The sequence below is a fragment of the Pongo abelii genome, chromosome 6, assembly GCF_028885655.2.
Source record: "Pongo abelii isolate AG06213 chromosome 6, NHGRI_mPonAbe1-v2.0_pri, whole genome shotgun sequence".
Taxonomy (NCBI): domain Eukaryota; kingdom Metazoa; phylum Chordata; class Mammalia; order Primates; family Hominidae; genus Pongo; species Pongo abelii.
Window position 1 is genome coordinate 114,655,674 of NC_071991.2, and position 21,930 is coordinate 114,677,603.

At 34.2% G+C, this 21,930-nt stretch overlaps 1 protein-coding gene across 1 annotated transcript in view; it reads left to right on the top strand.

Annotated features, from left to right (window-relative positions):
• Nucleotides 1–21,930, top strand: part of CFTR (CF transmembrane conductance regulator) — a 194,461-nt gene that overhangs the window by 37,866 nt on the left and 134,665 nt on the right. The window contains 6 exon segments of the mRNA NM_001168545.1: nucleotides 10,471–10,686; nucleotides 13,848–13,937; nucleotides 14,822–14,985; nucleotides 16,112–16,237; nucleotides 19,626–19,872; nucleotides 21,530–21,622. Coding sequence (NP_001162017.1) covers nucleotides 10,471–10,686; nucleotides 13,848–13,937; nucleotides 14,822–14,985; nucleotides 16,112–16,237; nucleotides 19,626–19,872; nucleotides 21,530–21,622 — 936 coding nt within the window.

Genomic DNA, 21,930 nt, shown 5'->3' on the forward strand with positions numbered 1-21,930 from the left:
TTAGCTAACTAGTATCCTTTAATTACTAATGAATATGATATGGTGAAACAAAGTAAAATATATATGATGCACTAAGTATGCATTGTTTCCAAAGGTTCAGCATTTTTTTTTTTGTCGACTTTGCTGGGATCTGCTTTATGCACTGATAACATAAACTTATTTTATGATCTTAAGCAAATAAAGAAACTTGTCTGGACCTCAGTTTCCTTAACTGTACAATTGAGGGAAACTGTATAGTATAGCTATAGTACAGTATACCATCTTTACTGTCACTTCCATCTTTTAAATTATGTGTATATAAGATGGGGCCTAGAGAAATGGTATTTATCTTAAATTACAGTGATACTAGCTTATAACTTAATTTGCTAGGTCATGTTGAACTGATAACAATGTGTGAACTGATGAGCAACTGAGAAGTAACCAGGTTGTGTTATAACAGTTTGTTTTTGATTTAGGGTTATCAATAAGGGTGGCGGTGGGGAGGGGACTTTGGAGTCCAACTGTCTAGTTCAAATATTAGTTTTTGTTTATTTTTATTTTTAATTTTTGTGGGTACATAGTAGGTGTATATATTTATGGGGTACATGTGATGTTTTCATATAGGCATGCAATGTGAAATAAGCACATCATGGAGAATGGGGTGTCCATCCCCTCAAACACTTATCTTTTGAGTTACCAACAATCCAATTACACTCTTTAAGTTATCAAATCACAGTTTTGCCAGCTACTAGCCATGTGATTTTGGATAGGTTACTTAAATTCTCTTCATCTCAATTTCATTATTGTAAAGTGGAGATAATGATAGCACTTTTTTTTTCTTTTTCTTTTTTCTTTTATTTTTATTATTATACTTTAAGTTCTGGGATACATGTGCAGAATGTGTAGGTTTGTTACATAGGTATCAACAACTCTATAAAACATGTTCTATCCAGCAAAAGAAACTATCATCAGAGTGAACAGGCAACTTACAGAATGGGAGAAAATGTTTGCAATCTAGATGGCGATTGCAATAGCAGTTTGCTGCACCCATCAACCCGTCATCTACATTAGGTATTTCTCCTAATGCTATCCCTCCCTGTGCTCCCCACCCCCTCACAGGCCCCTGTGTGTGATGTTCCCCTCCCCGTGTCCATGTGTTCTCATTGTTCAACTCCCACTTATGAGTGAGAACATATGGTGTTTGGTTTTCCGTTCTTGTGTTGGTTTGCTGAGAATGATGGCTTCCAGCTTCATCCATGTTCCTGCAAGGACATGAACTCATCCTTTTTTATGGCTGTATAGTATTCCATGGTGTATATATGCCACATTTTCTTTATCCAGTCTATCATTGGCGGACATTTGAGTTGGTTCCAAGTCTTTGCTATTGTGAATGCTGCGGCAATGAACATACATGTGCATATGTCTTTCTAGTCAAATAAGTTATAATCCTTTGGGTATATACCCAGTAATGGGATTGCTGGGTCAAATGGTATTTCTGGTTCTAGATCCTTGAGGAATCACCACACTGTCTTCCACAATGGTTGAATTAATTTATGCTCCCACCAACAGTGTAAAAGCATTCCTATTTCTCCACATCCTCTCCAGCACCTGTTGTTTCCTGACTTTTTAATGATCGCCATTCTAACTGGTGTGAGATGGTATCTCATTGTGGTTTTGATTTGCATTTCTTTAATGACTAGTGATGATGAGCTTCTTTTCATATGTTTGTTGGCTGCATAAATGTCTTCTTTTGAGAAGTGTCTGTTCATATCCTTTGCCCACTTTTTGATGGGGTTGTTTGTTTTTTTCCTGTAAATTTGTTTAAGTTCCTTGTAGATTTTGGATATTAGCCCTTTGTCAGGTGGATAGATTGCAAACATTTTCTCCCATTCTGTAAGTTGCCTGTTCACTCTGATGATAGTTTCTTTTGCTGGATAGAACATGTTTTATAGAGTTGTTGTGAGAATTAAATGCATTAAGCACATAGAATAGGTTCTGGTACATAGCAAGTGCTCTCTCTATGCATATGGAACTCTATATATAGTTAGTGCAAAAGTAATTGTGGTTTTCACCATTGAAAGTAATGGCAAAGACCATAATTACCTTTTCACCAATTTAAATATATGAAAGGAATATATATATAAAACCTATATATATGTCACATATATGTCTCTAACCTATTATTATAATATATAATATAACATATATTCTAATTATAATTGTATATAACATATGTAATATAATAATATAGTAATATTTATTTTAAATAAATATATAATACTATAAATAACATAATAATTTATACATATGATTATAATATAATATATAATAGGCTATATTATATATTATAATATATACATATGTGTATACATATGTCTTTCATAGACTTAAATATATAGCAGCAATAATAGGTTAGAAAATAGCAAACATATATATATAAACATATATACATATAGAAAACATATATATAAAATATATATATATATATATGTTTTCTGCCTTTTATTTTTAGAGACAGGGTCTCATCATGTTGCCCAGGCTGGTCTCAAACTCCTGGGCTCAAGTGATCTTACTGCTTTGGCCTCCCAAAGTGCTGGGATTTCAGATGTGAGACACTGCACCCAGTCCAGTCCCTATATTTTTAAATAGACTCTCTACCTAAGTGCACAAATACTCGTTATTTAAATTTAGTTATTTCTGTATATATGCTATAAGCAAATCTTGTAGCACCAGTTTGATTTTTGTAAGGCACAAGAATATATTTTACTAATGCTTTAAAATGACAGCTAGATTCTAGTATTACTTTAGAAATTAAAATTAATATTTTAACACATCTTTCATTATTGTGTTATCTGAACCAAACCTATTATTGCTGCTATTTCAGCAAATCCAGGGGCTTTTTCTTATAAAATATGAAGAATATAGCTTAGATTTCTAGTGAAGATGTTACCAGTAATAATTAATAAAATCAGTAAGCACTAAAAGGAAAATACCAAAACCAAAACATTTTGAATTAGTCATTGAATCTAAAAGAAAGGTAGATTTTTTTTTTGAGATTCTGTTCTAGGTGTGGTATATGTGTATTTTTGCAAAAACTATAAACAATTGTTGCAAAATGAAGGAAATATTTAAAAATAAACCTCTTAATTCATCAGTGGATTAAGCATGAATATGTTTTTATTTTCTATGATGAATATGGAAAAATTCATTTCCTTAGCAATTTGTATGAAGCCAAAAACTATTGTCAGACTCTGCTGTATCAAAATCGACAAAAAATTGACACTCACTTTTACCCTGCCAAAAGCAAAATCTTAAACTTTTGCTTTAGTATATAAGCCAGCATTCACTGTATCCTATGATAGGTTCTGAGTGTAGGTGTATTTGCTTTCTTCCATTTTTTGTATGCATGTTTTCTTTTTATTTATTATTGTAAGTTATATGAAATTTTTATCCAAATTTTTATTTGTTTTCTGATTAATAATCAGAATAATCAGATAATTACTGGTAAATTTGATGTTAATCCTTCCAGCTTTTTCCCATGGGAATTTATAATTAATAAAGGGGAGAGGTCATCATTACATAATGTGCTATTAATCTGCTTCTCCCTTTAATGTGTTGTGAATGCCTTTCCATGTCATTAGATGTTTTTCTACCTAGTTACTTTCATGAATCATATGGCTGTACCATGATTTATTTAATCAGTTCTTCATCATTGAGTATGTAAATTGCCTCAATTTTTTTACTACTATAAAAGGTTCTTCAGTACACACCCCTTTAAAAGCTGACTCTTAGAAAGTGTTCTTGACTCTCTACCTAAATGTACAAATACAAATAAATTGCTTTCCAGAAAAGGTGCACTACTAATTTACTTTCCTGATACTAAACTATGAAAATTCAGTCCTAACAATAGATATTTAAAAAAAGTTTTAAAAATGCCAAGTGAAAAAGAGCATATTATTATTTTCATTTGCATTACTTTTGGTTCCTAGTGAGTTTAATCTATTTTTGTATATTAATTATGCATTTGTATTTCTTTTTGTGTGTGTGAATTGCCTTTTATGTTCTTTGTGTGTTTTTATTTTGGTGTATTCGTCTCTTTCTTGATACATGAGAGAATATTTTCCCCAGCCTGTCAATTGCCTTGTAATTTTGTTTCTAGTGAGTTTTTTTTTTTTTTTTTTACAATTAAAAGCTTTAATTTTTGAAAAATTTGCTGGCAAATCTATATCTTTTTCTTTGTTTTCTGCTTTGACATTATTCTTTTATAAAGGCCTATGCCACCCAAATATTATGTAAGCATGCATCTATGTTTTTATTACTTCATCTTTTACATTTAAATATCTACTCTATTTAGAATTCATTGTGATGCATGTATGAGGTAGAAATCTAATTTCAAAAAGATGAGTATCTAGTTTGTCCATCAGTTATTGCATGATCTCTTTCTCCACTGAATTAAAATGCTGTATTTTATAATAAAGTATTACATGTGCTTGGACATGTTCCTGGACTTTTGAGATAAATCAGTCTATTTCTTTGTCATGTCACATATTATTATGGCTTTATGATTTAATATCCAGTAATGTAAACCCTCTGACACATTATTCTTATTCCTCAAATGTTTTTGATGAATTTTCTTCCAAATGAAGTTTATAATCATTTTATTCATTGATTCAACAAATATTTGTTGAATGGATATTCTGTGCTTGGTATTGTGCATGGTATTAGGATTGTTGCAAAAACTGAGACTGACAGTCCCTACTCTTATGGTGCTAAAAATTCACTTCCAAAAAATCTTTAAATGTTGATGAAGATTGCACTAATCTTATAAAATAACTTGGAGGGGAATGTAATCTTTGCAACATTAAGTTCTTCATTTTAGAAAGTTTTAAGACTCTCCATTTATTTGAGACTTTTAAAATATGTCCCAATAATGTTTTGTGAGATGTATATTTTAAGATATATATCTTATTGCTATTACAGTGTATCTTTTGTTATATTGTTACTATGAATGGGATACTCATTTAATTAGATGTCATTTTTGGTATATAGAAATCTATTTTCTTAGCATAGTTATTTTTTAAACCTCGATCTATTAAACTCTTGATTCATTTACATTTGTTACGCAATCATATTCTATGCTGATAATGATACTTCTTGCTTCTTCTTTCCAATATTTGTACCTCAATCATTTTTCTTATTGAGTTGTATTAGCTAGAAGTTCTAGAAAACTGTTAAATGGTAGTAATAGCTAGTATTCTGTTTTTTCCTGACTCTAAATGTAATGCATCTAGACTTTTATTAATTATGGCATTGATTGTTATTTTGAGGAAGAAATCCTCTTTCAGGTTAATAATATATCTTTATATTCAAATTTATTAAGAACATTTATTGGAAACATATTGAAATTTTATCAGATTCCTTTTCAGTTGTTACTGAGATAATCATAGGTTCTTCTGTATTCTGTTAACTAATTTCTCAAAATTAAACTGTCCTAGTATTCTTGGGATAAAGACATATAAAGTACTGTATATTTAAAACAAGTTAAAATGATAATGGTGATTTTATTAAGTGACCTCATACAATAGAAAATGGTGTAGCCTTAGAAGTTTTCATTTCATTTCATTTCATCAATGAAACGGTCATTTCATTTCAAGTGACCATTCTACTTAGAAACAACTCTGCTTTGGGATCAGAACTGTAATTTTTAAAGTAAAGTTATCCGGGATTAATTCATTTAATATAATTGCAAGCATGAGTTCAGGTTTCTATTTTTTCACCTGAACTTTCCTTCATGGTTTGAATATCTAGAAAAAGCAGACTTTCCTGTCTCTAGACTAAACATTTGATCCTATCTTAGGTATGCATTACAATTTTTTAACCATAAATGGTTAAAGAATTTAGACTCATCTACAATAACTTTGAAGCTCTGGTCTTGAAGAACATGTGAGAAATGAGATATAACTCCTAGAAGATATAGGCGATATTTTTAGGCTTCCAAATTTTCCCTGGGAGGCTGATCTAAATTGAGTCACAAAATTATTCCCACCAGGAATGCAATCACTTGAGCTGTTTTCTAATCTGAGCCCCTCTACCCAGATGATCTTCTGAACTCATACTGTTCAGACTTTCATCCTTCTGAGTAGAAAACAGCCATAGTCATGGCAGGATGAGGGCTAGGACAATTAACCAAGGAATCCTTGGCCTCTGCCGTGGGACTCTGCAGACTCAGATCATGTAATCAGAGATGTTAGCACTGGAGGGGACATCACAATTAGCTTTCCCCACCTCTTAGTTTATCAGTGAGGAAAACTGTCCAGAGCATGGAAGTGACTAAAGTACCACAGCCAATGTAGGTAATGTGCTGGATAAGAATTTGGAATTCACGATTTTGAATTCAGTGTTTATTTCACCATCACGCTGGCTTACACATTGGTATCAGGCTTTTTCTATTATTGAAGTGAGCCATTAAGTGAATTCCATCTTGATTTGTGTCTGATACAGAGTAATGAACTATTTTATTAAATATCCAAATAATTATACATTCCTCCTTCTTACATGCAAGCCTAAGTTTGCTTGTACTATTTCATGTGGTAGCAAATCAGGACATTTCTTGTGTCTCTGAAAATACTCTGAATAACGGAGTACAGTCAGCTTTCTTGTACCAAGAATACAGGGACTACGTTTCTCCCAGTCACTCTGGGGATAATTTTTGTGAAGGATTGCACTTCATAGATTAAGCTAGGGATCAGTTACCAGTGTTTTTTCCAAATAAAAAAAAATCAGGTGATATCTGTAAATGGTTCCATTGTAAATATTAAAGAACATGATGCTTAAAACAGATTAGGGAAAACTATAGAAGGGGTGGGGTTTCGGAGTGCTAATTTTGTCCTTGAATGGTAACAGCTCCATGTGGTGGTGAGGTTTATGTTGGTTTGCTGTTTGCAGATGATCTTATTATTAGAATTTTTCATACCGAAAATAAACTGCATTTTAGTTTGTAAACATATGCCCTTCCAGAGTAATGCTACCAGTTCTTTGTGAAATAGCTACTGTTGTTCAAAGGATGACTATGTCCTCTTTGGTTGAGGAAAGATGACAACAAACTCAGTAATGATATGTGAAATAGGTATTACAAACCAGGTATGGTGGCATGAGCCTCTAATCCCAGCTACTTGAGAGGCTAAAGCAGGAGGATCTGTTGATCTATGGATTTGAGGCTGTAGTGTGTTGTGATGGCACCTATGAATAGCCCTTGCACTCCAGCCAGAGCAACAAAGCAAGACTGTCTCTGAATTTCCACTCACTGCAAGCTCCGCCTCCGGGGTTCACGCCATTCTCCTGCCTCAGCCTCCAGAGTAGCTAGGACTACAGGCGCTCGCCTCCACGCCCGGCTAATTTTTTTGTATTTTTAGTAGAGACGGGGTTTCACCATGTTAGCCAGGATGGTCTCGATCTCCTGACCTCGTGATCCGCCTGCCTCGGCCTCCCAAAGTGCTGGGATTACAGGCGTGAGCCACCGCGCCCGGCCCCTGTCTCTGAATTTTTAAAAAAAGGCATTCCACTCAGATTAATACACATTTTAATTGTGTTATGTTGTAAATTAGAACTGAATAAAAATTCAACAAATAAGTCTATTGTGGTAGGGAAAAGTCTGTTGTGATCTGGAAAATATAATGGAGAAATCCAGTGGAAGAGATTTTAGTTCACATTACTCAAAAGAAAAAAATATTACAAGTCTTTACACTTCTAACTTGAAAAATTCTGTGCTAAAATTTAGCTTGGTTGTTAAAATATTTCTCTTTTTTTCTCAGAAGCTTCTTTTTAGCATCCTACAGACACAAGTTACTTTTGAAAATATTTACATACTTGCTTTGCAAAGTATTGTTTTATCAGTAGTTCTATATTCTTTGAGATAGTCTATCCAGTCTCTCTGTATTTATCGTATGTCTGTATAGATACATATTAGTAGAGAAATGAGTTCTGAAAGGGGAGAAATGTGTTTATGCTAATCATGATATAAACAATTGACTTTATAAGCAGTGTTCACAGGTCATACCTTTCCCGTTATTGTCTTACAGTGAACAAGAAATGATGCTTTATCTGGTATGCATGGTAAATAATGCCCTTTGCTCTCTGCTTCGTGACCACATGTGATACTTCTAACATAGATAGCACATGTAAATCCAGTGGCCTTGACTGCAACTCAAGAGAGCATTTTGGCCAAGTACAAACCCACTACTCATGAAAAAAAAAAAAAAAAACCAAATCAAAGTAAATTGATGGTATTGACATTTGTCTATGAAAAACAACATAATATAGAACAATTCTGGGATAAAATATGATCTAAAATAATTTTAAGGATTAAATGTTGTCACTGTAAGCATACTATGAGCAATTATGTTTGTAATGCAGATATATTTATAATTTTAAATCCAAGACTTACCTTAATTGTACATTTTCCTAATTTAAAAAAGTTATTTTGAAAAAAAAATACTCGAATCTAGAGAAAGGTTGGCAAATACATATGGAACTTTGTAAAAAACATCCAGGGCAGCACTTTCACTGACTGCAGTAGCTTAGGAGTGAAAAACAACACAACTGCTCCAATGTATGGCAATGGACAAATATCCCGATTTATTCACAGGGTGGCATGTTAGGCAGTGCTTAGAATAACTGAGTTGGTTATACAAGTATCGATAGGGATAAATGTGAAAAACACAGTGTTAAGTTTTTAAAAAGTTGTAAAAAGCACAGTAGGATGTGATTTATATAAAATTTAAAAACCTCAAAAACCATTCTTCTTTGATATATATTCTAAAGATGAACATATATGTAATAGAAGTACAAAACATATGTAAAATAATATACACTATGCAGTCATTTGTGTACTTACTTTTCAAAAATATTTCAGTAGATATAGCAAACAGTTAACATGTAGTATTTGGGTAGGAGGTTGGCAATTTTCTTTTTAGCACCTGCCTGTCTGCTATCATTCAAACTCACATTTAAAATGTGGCTATGTGAGATGAGAGAACTATAATATTCCAGGTTTGTGATTAGTTTGGAAACTTTTTAAAAGTTTGAATGTTTTCTTGCATTCAGAGCCTTGGTTGACATAGTTAATTCAAAATAAAACATTGTATATAAAGCACAGAATGAGCAGCTACACAAAGCTACTCAATCAGTGACAGCTCTATATGCGTTAGGGTTTCTTGTGGGGATGACATTGATGTAGAAAGCATGGTCATCTATTGAGAATGATGGGGCTGGAGGTATTGGATACTTGAGGTTTAGAAAATACATTGTAGAAAATGGACAAAAACCACTCAAATTAAGGGATGAGGCAGAATAATGCTTGGCAATATCAGGGGTAGGGGGCAGTCTTTCTTGGAAATATATATTTTAAATGGAACCAATTATCATAGCATCATTTCCTTTCAGGGTTACCCTCTGATCCCTATTTTACTAAATCATTATAAAACAAAATGACGAATTATGTGTCCTTCCCTTTTGAAGTCAATTTAACAAGATGGGTAAGAATTAGACCTCCTGAGTTCAAAATCCCTGGATTCAGATCTATTCCTCTATATTCAGGAGAAGTGGTAATAAATTCGATGGACAATTTGGTTTAGTAGTCGATTGAGGACCCTGATGAAGTATATTTGGGAAAACATAACTTCCACTCTCTCTCATTGACTCACGGGCCTTTGAGGAGTCCAGGAGTCATTGGAATCTGGCCTGAGGTTGAGGCTTCTGGCAAAACTCCTTCCCCAAAGTCCATTCCTATTGCTGACTGAGAAGGGACTAGCATTGGAAGTGGCTGATTTTAAATACCACTAGTGCTGGTGTGCTCCTCCCTCCCGTTGCCAGCTCTGCTTTATGTAGTTGCCTTGAGAAGCTAAGTTCATTCTGAAAATAATGCCATTGCACAAAACACTTTTGAAAGTTCTAGTTTGAAATTACATCAAGTCACAAAACACTTTTGAAAGTTCTAGTTTGAAATTACATCAAGTCACTTGGTCTGTTTGGCCTCAGTTTCTTCATCTGCCATATGAAAATAATAATGCCTACTCTGTAGCAAAGAAAGTCTCTATAGTAAACAACAAAAAAGTCTATTCTGACACTGAAAGTTGTTATGAAAAATAAAAAAGGGAAATGCTTTAGAAACTGTTAAGTGCTATGTAGATGTTACTAATTAACAAACCATTTCAGAAACTATACTTTTTATTTTATGGCCACTATTCACTGTTTGACTTAAAATACCTCATATGTAAACTTGTCTCCCACTGACTTTTACTATAACAAATCCCAAATCTTATTTCAAAGTACCAAGATATTGAAAATAGTGCTAAGAGTTTCACATATGGTATGACCCTCTATATAAACTCATTTTAAGTCTCCTCTAAAGATGAAAAGTCTTGTGTTGAAATTATCAGGGTATTTTATGAGAAAGAAATGAAATTTAATTTCTCTGTTTTTCCCCTTTTGCAGGAAGTCACCAAAGCAGTACAGCCTCTCTTACTGGGAAGAATCATAGCTTCCTATGACCCGGATAACAAGGAGGAACGCTCTATCGCGATTTATCTAGGCATAGGCTTATGCCTTCTCTTTATCGTGAGGACACTGCTCCTACACCCAGCCATTTTTGGCCTTCATCACATTGGAATGCAGATGAGAATAGCTATGTTTAGTTTGATTTATAAGAAGGTAATACTTCCTTGCACAGGCCCCATGGCACATATATTCTGTATCGTACATGTTTTAATGTCATAAATTAGGTAGTGAGCTGGTACGAGCAAGGGATAAATGCTGAAATTAATTTAATATGCCTATTAAATAAATGGCAGGAATAATTAATGCTCTTAATTATCCTTGATAATTTAATTGACTTCAACTGATAATTATTGAGTATCTTCTGTAAACTGCCTCTGTTGTAGTTTTTTTTTCTCCTAATCATGTTATCATTTTTTTGCAATCCATGGTTTCCTGTTAAGATGACTCACACAGCCTACATAAAAGTAATTGACAAAACATCATCTTATAGTAAAATGCCACGTATCTTTATGTTCAGCAAGAAGAGTATAATATATGATTGTTAATGATAACCCAAACAACAAAAGTTTTCACCTTAACTGGTTGTCATAAGTAGTAGTATCCACTGCCTTATTTTGAGTTGGATTTTTATCATCCTATGAGCCCTACAAATTTAAAGTTTTTGGAACAGCACGTGCATTGAAACCATAAGAACCTACTCTGCTTTTCTGCGTGTATTGTCCAGACAAGAGACCAAGTTGCCAAGGCATCATTTAGGTGAATTCTAATTAACATTTAACTACCTTACAAACACAATTTAAGGTTGTTTCAAAGGCATGTGCTTGCATCATCCTGATTCACTACCATGTGTGACTAACTTGGATCTGCAAAGTCATTATAAAAAGCTGTTTTTGATGGACTCATTTGGATATTGCTTTACCCTTCTTCTCTCTTTTCTTTTATCAATGTAAAAACGTTATATGTTAAATACTTGGCTTTTAAGGGCATAGATCTGAAATCTGCCTCTAGCAAATAACCCATAACACTTCTAAGATATACCTACAAGGTCAATTGTGTTGTAAAACCTTGATAACCATACTTTATTGTTCAAAAAAGCCTTTTATGAAGGCAGAAGTAAAAAAAAAACAAAAAAAACACGGAGTCCACAGTTATCACCTCAGCTACAATCTCATCAGTTCACAAGTACCAGGAAAACATGTGATAAGTCAACAAATGTTTTATTTCAATCTGAACATTTTACATAAGTGAAGACATTGTTAGATATCATTTGGAATGTGGAATCTACACAGTTGGCATATCAGAGAAAGTTGAATTCAGTTTAATAAATGTTTATAGAAAGTGCTTGTTATCATAATGATAATAGCTCAGGATGTGCATGACAAGCTTTTAAGCGATTGGGTACACTATCTCATTTGATCTTCTGCACAACTATTAATGGTAGGTACTATTATCCCTATCTTATGGATAAGGAAACGAAGATTTAAAAAGTACAGAACATGGTGTGAACACTGCTTCAAAATTTCTAAAATGGGTAAATCATGATCGCTGAACTGGAGGGTTGTCCAACCACTAGGGACAATAGAGTACTGATATTTAGTGGGCAGACTGTAATGCGGGAAGAGACAGGCATGGGCTAAATGGGGTGTAGAGATCAAATAAGGGGCACGTTAGTTTGTAAACAAGTCCATATGTAACATTCAGCACAAATACAGGATATAGGTGCTTTCAGACCCAGATGCATTGATAAAAAGTTAGGTGGCATTGTATTTGTCTTCCTTTCTCAATGTTGCATATCTGTGTTCTTGCCCAGTTTGCTTCATCTCTCTAGCCACACTTACTGGCCTACGATGGCATCATCACCAAAGAAGGCAATCCCATCTCCGTGTGGCTTTGGTTTGCTCCCTAAAGTGAATCTTGTGTTTACTTTTCCCAGGTCTCATGCTTTCCCATATCTGACCTGTTTCGTCTTCATGGCCAGGACATGTGGGACCTTTCCTACAATGTTCCAAAGTTTGTAATAGAGCTCTTCTCTGCTTTGTTCTAAATTCTGCAACATTTTACTTTAAATAATGAATTTAAATACAAACAAACTTGAGCTTTGCCTATACTTTTCAAGAATGCAGAGATAACTAAATTAATAAAAATATTCACTGAGTCCTTACTGTGCACACAGCTCTATGTTAAGCCTTGTGCAGAACTCAAAGTCACTCAAGACTAAGCCTGTTACTAAGTTATGTGCAATTTAGCTCAGTGGATTTCCCGCACTTCATATTGCTCTGATAATATTTTGGAATTAACTGCCTTGATTCCTTCTTTTCTCTGCTTATCTATACACTATTTATTATTCTACACCATCTCAAATTCTAACTCCTCAAGAAAATCCTTCCAGATTTTTCTAACCAGGAGTTTTAACTTTCTTTTAACTACCCTATTACTTTCTACTTCCTTAACTCATCTATCATATTATATTTAGTTATTTATATACTAGGTCGCCTTGAAGAAGGGATTGTGTTTTAATAAATCTTAATAATCCCTGAGGCATCAAGTAGAGTGATTTGCATTTACTAAATGCTCAACAAATATGTGAGGGATTCACTTGAAACTAATATTAGATAATTCCCAGTCAAAGTGATCTAATAGCAAATCAATTCTTCAGTTTTATAGGCAAAGTATGACTCTGATCTTCCATAATCATAATTAATTTGTCAACTTTATAATTTTAATTAAGTAAATTTAATTGGTAGATAAATAAGTAGATAAAAATAATTTACCTGCTTAACTATGTTTCATATAGCATTGCATTTTTCTTTGTAAAATTTAAGGATTTTGTATTAATAAACTTTTTCACAAAAGTATTAATTATTCAGTTATTCATCGTATGTTTTATTGACTTTAAAAGTAATTTTATTCAAAAGAGTTAGTATAGGACTACATGAAAAATTCAAGGCCAAGGCTTAATTTCAATTTTCACTGCCTTTGGCTCTATCTTTTAAAACAAAACAAAAAACTCCCACACGATATAAATGGGTATTTAAGTATAATATCATTCTCATTGTGAGGAGAAAAAATAATTATTTCTCTCTAGATGCTGGGAAATAAAACAACTAGAAGCATGCCAGTATAATATTGACTGTTGAAAGAAACATTTATGAACCTGAGAAGATAGTAAGCTAGATGAATAGAATATAATTTTCATTACCTTTACTTAATAATGAATGCATAATAACTGAATTACTCAGTCATATTATAATGTTACTTATAATATATTTGTATTTTGTTTGTTGAAATTATCTAACTTCCCATTTTTCTTTTAGACTTTAAAGCTGTCAAGCCGTGTTCTAGATAAAATAAGTATTGGACAACTTGTTAGTCTCCTTTCCAACAACCTGAACAAATTTGATGAAGTATGTACCTATTGATTTAATCTTTTAGGCACTATTGTTATAAATTATACAACTGGAAAGGTGGAGTTTTCCTGGGTCAGATAATAGTAATTAGTGGTTAAGTCTTGCTCAGCTCTAGCTTCCCTATTCTGGAAACAAAGAAAGGTCAATTGTATAGCAGAGCACCATTCTGGGGTCTGGTAGAACCACCCAACTCAAAGGCACCTTAGCCTGTTGTTAATAAGATTTTTCAAAACTTAATTCTTATCAGCCCTTGCTTCTTTTTAAAACTTTAAATCTGTTATATACTTTGGCCAGATATGATACTCTGAGCAATTCTTGTTCTGTGTTGTCTTATGTGAAAAATAAATTCAAGGTCCTTGGGACAGATAATGTGTTTTATTTATCTTTGCATATCCATTACTTAAAACAGCATTGAACCCACAGCTGGTACAAAATTAATTACTGTTGAATTGAGCAAATATTTATTCTAAATGTCTCTGTCAAATGACAGAGTTGTGGTTGTGTGGATTGAGTCCCTGGAGAGAGTTCTTTGTTCTCTCATGTTCTATGCTGTGGTTCTTGCTTTATGCAAAAAGAAGTAAGTTACTTAAAACCTGGACATGATACTTAAGATGTCCAATCTCAATTCCACTGAATAAAAACATGCTTAAAAATGCACTGACTTGAAATTTGTTCTTTGGGAAAACCTATTCTATGTGTAGAATGTTTAAGCACATTGCTATGTGCTCCATGTAATGATTACCTAGATTTTAGTGTGCTCAGAACCATGAAGTATTTGATCATATAGGCTCGTTTTACTTGCTTTCTTTCATATGTGATTGTTAGTTTCTAGGGGTGGAAGATACAATGACACCTGTTTTTGCTGTGCTTTTATTTTCCAGGGACTTGCACTGGCACATTTCGTGTGGATTGCTCCTTTGCAAGTGGCACTCCTCATGGGGCTAATCTGGGAGTTGTTACAGGCCTCTGCCTTCTGTGGACTTGGTTTCCTGATAGTCCTTGCCCTTTTTCAGGCTGGGCTAGGGAGAATGATGATGAAGTACAGGTAGCAACCTATTTTCATAGCTTGAAAGTTTTAAAAATTATGTTTTCAAAAAGCCCACTTTAGTAAAACCAGGACTGCTCTATGCATAGAACTGTGATCTTCAGTGTCATTAAATTTTTTTTTTTTTTTGAGACGGAGTCTAGATCTGTCACCCAGGCTGGAGTGCAGTGGCACGATCTCGGCTCACTGCACTGCAACTTCTGCCTCCCAGGCTCAAGCAATTCTCCTGCCTCAGCCTCCAGAGTAGCTGGGATTAGAGGTGCATGCCACCACACCCAGCTAATTTTTGTATTTTAGTAGAGACAGGGTTTCACCAGGTTGCCCAGACTGGTCTCGAATGCCTGACCTCAGGTGATCCGCCCACCTCGGCCTCCCAAAGTACTGATATTACAGGCATGAGCTACTGCGCCCGGCGTAAAAAAGACTTTTTAAGATGGTGTAAATATTACTTCCTGTATCAATGGTATATTTTTTGCTTGTCAGTCTCTAGAATTTCTTTATAAATATATTGATTCAGTTCATTTTTGTAGATTATAAAACAGGTAAAAAAGGATAAAACATTTATGTGAATTAAAGGGAATACCTAATTTTTGTGTAGAGTTTATTAACTTTTACTACTCTGGTTTATGGTTCATCACACCAGAGCCTTAGTTACTTTGTGTTACAGAATAACTAATACGAGTGAATGAATGACTTACACAAGTCACTGCTTACGATAAAGGGCTTGAGTTTGTCAGCTAGAGTATGACAGAAAGTATCTAAGTTTTGGAGTCAAATAGCACTTTGTTTGAATCCCAGATTGCATGCTTACTAGTTACCTGACCTTAGTCAAGACACTTCACCTCACTGAGTCTTTGCTTTTTTCATCTCTAAAATAGAGATACCCACCACTCATAGGCTGTCATAAGGGATAGAGATAGCATATGGAATGAGTCTGTACAGCGTCTGGCACATAGGAGGCATTTACCAAACAGTAGTTATTATTTTTGTTACCATCTATTTGATAATAAAATAAATGCCCATCTGTTGAATAAAAGAAATATGACTTAAAACCTTGAGCAGTTCTTAATAGATAATTTGACTTGTTTTTACTATTAGATTGATTGATTGATTGATTGATTTACAGAGATCAGAGAGCTGGGAAGATCAATGAAAGACTTGTGATTACCTCAGAAATGATTGAAAATATCCAGTCTGTTAAGGCATACTGCTGGGAAGAAGCAATGGAAAAAATGATTGAAAACCTAAGACAGTAAGTTGTTCCAATAATTTCAATATTGTTAGTAATTCTGTCCTTAATTTTTTAAAAATATGTTTATCATGGTAGACTTCTACCTCATATTTTATGTTTCTGACAATCAAATGATTGCATTTAAGTTCTGTCAATATTCATGCATTAGTTGCATAAATTCACTTTCATGGGCTGTAGTTTTATGTAGTTGGTCCGGGGTGTTATTTTGTGCTGCAAGTATATTATACTGATACGTTATTAAAGAATTTCCTACATATGTTCACTGCTGCTCAATACATTTATTTCGTTAAAACAATTATCAAGATACTGAAGGCTGATTGGTAACTCACATGGAACTGGTAGAGTATACAATCCTGAACCAAATAAATGATTCTCTATTATTATATCTTAATTTATGTGTTATGGTATATTAAACATGAAAAAAATTGTATTTGGTTAGAATATGTTTGCTCTTCCTTAACTTGGGAATGACATAGGGTGATATTCACAGATTGGGTTCCTATAAATCCTCCACTTGAAGTGAAGTCAGTTCAAGTAATGAAAGCTACCTCCTGAGATAGAATCAGTACTTGGCACCTATCTCTAGTGTTCTTTCACCTCATATAACCTTTCACTGATTAGTAAAGATTATATCCAACAAAGAAAGTACAGCACAGACTGAGATATGATTACTGAGATAAATTTGGGCAAAATATAAACTACAGCATTTCTGTAGCAATGAGACCATTTTTCTTCAGTTGAGCTCCATGTTCTACAAACTCCAATCAAAAAAGGTTCTAGGAGACTCAGTGAAAGTTGATACACTGTTCAGGGAACAAATAATTTCAGCACATGGGAACTTCACAGGGAAAAATATACTAAAAAGAGAAGTACCCTTTTGGATGGTATCAATATGGGTTATGAGGAATTTAGGCTGCTGAGTCCAGTATACAATGGTAACTGAGCTGCAGGTGTGTGATTGGAACAACAAAAGAAATGCTGAAATATGAAGTCCTTTGCCATGTAAATAGAAAGAGTAAAAGAGTATTTATTTCCCAAACATTATTGGTCACCTGTTTTTGTTATGCCTTTCAAGATAAATCCAGGAAAGGAATTGCATATTCTTTCCATAAAACAAGTTCTTGGGAGAATTGTTCAATTGGTAGATGTTGTTTTTCTCATTAACAAGTGAGTGCTCTATCACACTTGGTCTCTGCATTACTCTTCTGCTTGCAAATACATATATAGCAAGGGTGATGACAAGGATATCAGAGGGTCTGGTTTTCTCAAACTCATGATAAACTCATGGCTGGGTCATTCTTGGTGCTGATTTTACTTTGGTTTTTGTTGTTATTGTTCCCTCTTCCTCAAAAGATGAAATCTATCCCCCTTACTTGGAATTTCTGTTTGATATATAGCGAATGTTTGGTTGTAACCTGTATAATCTGGCATGAAACTGTCACTCGAAAAGGCTAGAAGTGTTGACGTAAATATGGGACAGCAAGAGTTGCTCCTACTCAAGAGAGCAAATATAATGTTCTGGAAGAGATTGGCAGAATTCACATCAAAGGAGTGATTACTTCAGCCTGGGCCACTCTTGTACTGGTCAAAAGGCTGTGCAAAGCTCTCTGAAAATCCACTCTTTAATTGCTCTTTAGTAATAAAGTCACTTTCAATTTTAAAAATAACAAACTGATACAATATTTTTGTGACATAAAATGTTAGCAATTATATTATGGAGACTCTACTTTCTGGGTGATTCTTACAAATATTCTTGGATCCATTTTTTTTTCTTATAGTACCTATTCTTCCCATTTTTCTCAACTCTAGTTAATATATTTCAACAACAGTTCAACAAATTTAACATTTTTATAAAAAGTGTTTTCTATCATTTTATAAATACCAGCCTAGTCCATGTTATTCCTTTTCTTGTTGAGGAGAAAGGATACACATTGTAAATTCAAATATAGACCTCTACTGTGCTATTTAATCTTGGCAACAACTCCACAAAGGAGATGATATGTTTTCCTTCTATAGAGGTAGATTCTGTAAAGTTAGAGGGAAGAGTGACTTGCTTAAGATGGCATAGCTGTAACTGGCAGAACCAGGATTCAAAGCCAGGTGAGATGCCAAAATCATAATCTGTCTTCAGTGTCAAGTTACTGAAATCGGTAAACATTAGACCTAAATAGACTGAATTGCAATCCGGGTTGGGCACATTAAACTCCATTTTCTTCATCAATGTGCTCAGATTACATTTTACTTTTCAGACTAAAAATGGAAAAAAGATTCCCTCTTAGTTCTGCACTTGAGAATGAGAATAGCTTTTCTGAATAATACAAGGAAGAAGAACTAATGCCCAAATGCCAGGTACCTATATGCACTATGCCATGGCACAGCTGTTGCCCCCTTTCACCAGAGCCCTCTCTCTGTATCCTGATTGACCTTTTCTTGGGCAAGAGCTGGGTGGGGAGGATCACAAGTGACTCCAATTTATATGGCTTCTGGAAGACTGGGACCGAGTTGAAGGCAGTGTTGTCCTCTGCACTCCCTGTTTTCTGTCTGCTGGAGCACTGAAGCCTTACATATGTATTAAAAAAATAATTTCCATTTGCATTTCGACTAGAAGATTGAACGTATAGTGTAATGTGATTGCAAATAATTATATTGAAATGAGACAGAAGATGTAGTATCTACTCTCATAATTTTTCAAAACCCACCTGCAACTTGAATTAAAAGAACCATTGGGGTTTTTTTTTTTTTTTTCAAATGCAAATCCTGGAAACCTACTGAGACTCATTCAATCAGTATCTCTAAGAGGCAGGCTTGAGACTGTATTTTTAAAAAGGATCTCAGGTGATTTTTACACATGCTAAGGCTTAAGAACCACTTCTCTGTAGCTTATATGTTATTTTCAATGTTCCTCAAAGCCAAGTTAGAATTTCCAAAGTGTTAAGAATCCATTAGACAATCACAGAATTGTCTTTTTCCTTTATAAATCTTGAAACATTGTTCTCATTTCCATACTTAATTACTTAAAACACCAACCAACCAACAAGCAAAAAATGATTAGTCTAACTAATCTTACGAGTTAATAATGAAGTAAAGATTTAAAAATAATGTCATAATAATGTTAATAACAAATTATTAATTATAATTTAAAAATAATATTTACAAGTATTATGTGCAAAACACTGGTACTTTCATTGTTATCCTTTCATATAAGGTAACTGAGGCCCAGAGAGATTAAATAACATGCCCGAGGTTGCACAGGTCATACGATGTGGAGCCAGGTTAAAAATATAGGCAGAAAGACTCTTGAGACCATGCTCAGATCTTACATTCCAAGATCCCTGATATTTGAAAAATAAAATAACATCCTGAATTTTATTATTATTATTTTTTATAGAACAGAACTGAAACTGACTCGGAAGGCAGCCTATGTGAGATACTTCAATAGCTCAGCCTTCTTCTTCTCAGGGTTCTTTGTGGTGTTTTTATCTGTGCTTCCCTATGCACTAATCAAAGGAATCGTCCTCCGGAAAATATTCACCACCATCTCATTCTGCATTGTTCTGCGCATGGCGGTCACTCGGCAATTTCCCTGGGCTGTACAAACATGGTATGACTCTCTTGGAGCAATAAACAAAATACAGGTAATGTACCATAATGCTGCATTATATACTATGATTTAAATAATCAGTCAATAGATCAGTTCTAATGAACTTTGCAAATGTGCAAAAAGATAGAAAAAGAAATTTCCTTCACTAGGAAGTTAAAAAGGTGCCAGCTAATACTAGGAATGTTCACCTTAAACTTTTCCTAGCATTTCTCTGGACAGTATGATGGATGAGAGTAGCATTTTATGCCAAATTACCTTAAAATCCAATAATACTGATGTAGCTAGCAGCTTTGAGAAATTCTAAAGTTTTCAGGTGATAAGACTCAATTTATACAAAGCTAATTGGATAAACTTGTGTATGATTAAGAAGCAAATAAATACTTATTATGCTTTTTTGCTGTTTATTTAAATATTTAACCCAGAAAATAAGTCACTGTGACAGGAATAAAAATGAGAGAGAAGGGTGAGCCACTTTTAGGTAGTTCTGGCATTATTTAATCTAGGCCAGAGGTTGCAAATGGTGGCCCACAGAACTAATTTTGGCTCCTAGACCTGTTTTATTTAACCTTTCATTTAAAAAATTTGTATTGGTTGCCAGCAATTAAAAATTGGGAGATGTCTCTCAAACACACACATAAACACACACACTCATGTGTGCAGCCTCTTTTGAAGAACTGGAATAACTAGTCAACTGCGTCCTCCTTTTCCACAAGCTGTGACAGCTCCCTGCTCACAGAGCACCTGCCCTCTCCAGTTCATCATGCTCTCTTCTCAGTCCCATTCCTTAATTATATCGCCTATTTGGTCCTGAGACTAAGTGAGTTTGAGATCTGTGATTTAGACAAAGTGGTGAATCTAGCTCTGAATCATAGTTCAGTAGCTCTGGGAATCATCTTGTCTTCTGTTAACCCATTGAGAGAGAAATGGAGAGAGAGAGAGAAAGAAAGAAGAAGAAACAGATCTGGGGAGAGTCACTGAATGGGAGCACAGAGACAGAGAAACAGATCTAGAAAACCAAACTGGGAGAAAATGAGAGAAACCAAAAGAGAGGTAGAGAGGAGCAGAGAAGAAAATGAAGAAGCGAGGCAAGGACCAGGCTTTTTCATTATTTCTTATGGCCAAGACTTCAGGATGCACGGACTTAATTCTTCCTTATGCTCCTACCTTCCCTAGGGAAACTGATTTGGAGTCTCTAATAGAGCCCTTCTTTTAGAATCACAGTTTGATGCCTTAAAACTAGTTATATACCTTCACATGCTTCCTCAACCCGCAGAAGTGATGCTAATGAGGCCCTTAATAAGGAGAGTGCTATTAAGATGAAGACATTCATTTTTTTTCTCCGTCCAATGTTGGATTAAGGCACATTAGTGGGTAATTCAGGGTTGCTTTATAAATTCATCACTAAGGTTAGCATGTAATAGTACAAGGAAGAATCAGTTGTATGTTAAATCTAATGTATAAAAAGCTTTATAAAGTATCATATGTTTAGAGAGTATATTTCAAATGTGATGAATCCTAGTGCTTGGCAAATTAACTTTAGAACACTGTAATAAAATTATTAAGAAATAATTACTATTTCATTATTAAAATTCATATATAAGATGTAGCACAATGAGAGTATAAAGTAGATGTAATAATGCATTAATGCTATTCTGATTCTATAATATGTTTTTGCTCTCTTTTATAAATAGGATTTCTTACAAAAGCAAGAATATAAGACATTGGAATATAACTTAACGACTACAGAAGTAGTGATGGAGAATGTAACAGCCTTCTGGGAGGAGGTCAGAATTTTTAAAAAATTGTTTGCTCTAAACACCTAACTGTTTTCTTCTTTGTGAATATGGATTTCATCCTAATGGCGAATAAAATTAGAATGATGATATAACTGGTAGAACTGGAAGGAGGATCACTCACTTATTATCTAGATTAAGAAGTAGAGGAATGGCCAGACACTCATGCTTGTAATCCCAGCACTTTGGGAGACCAAGGCGGGTGGATCCCCTGAGGTCAGGAGTTCCAGACCAGCCTGGCCAACATGGTAAAACCCGGTCTCTACTAAAAATGCAAAAAATTAGCTGGGCATGGTGGC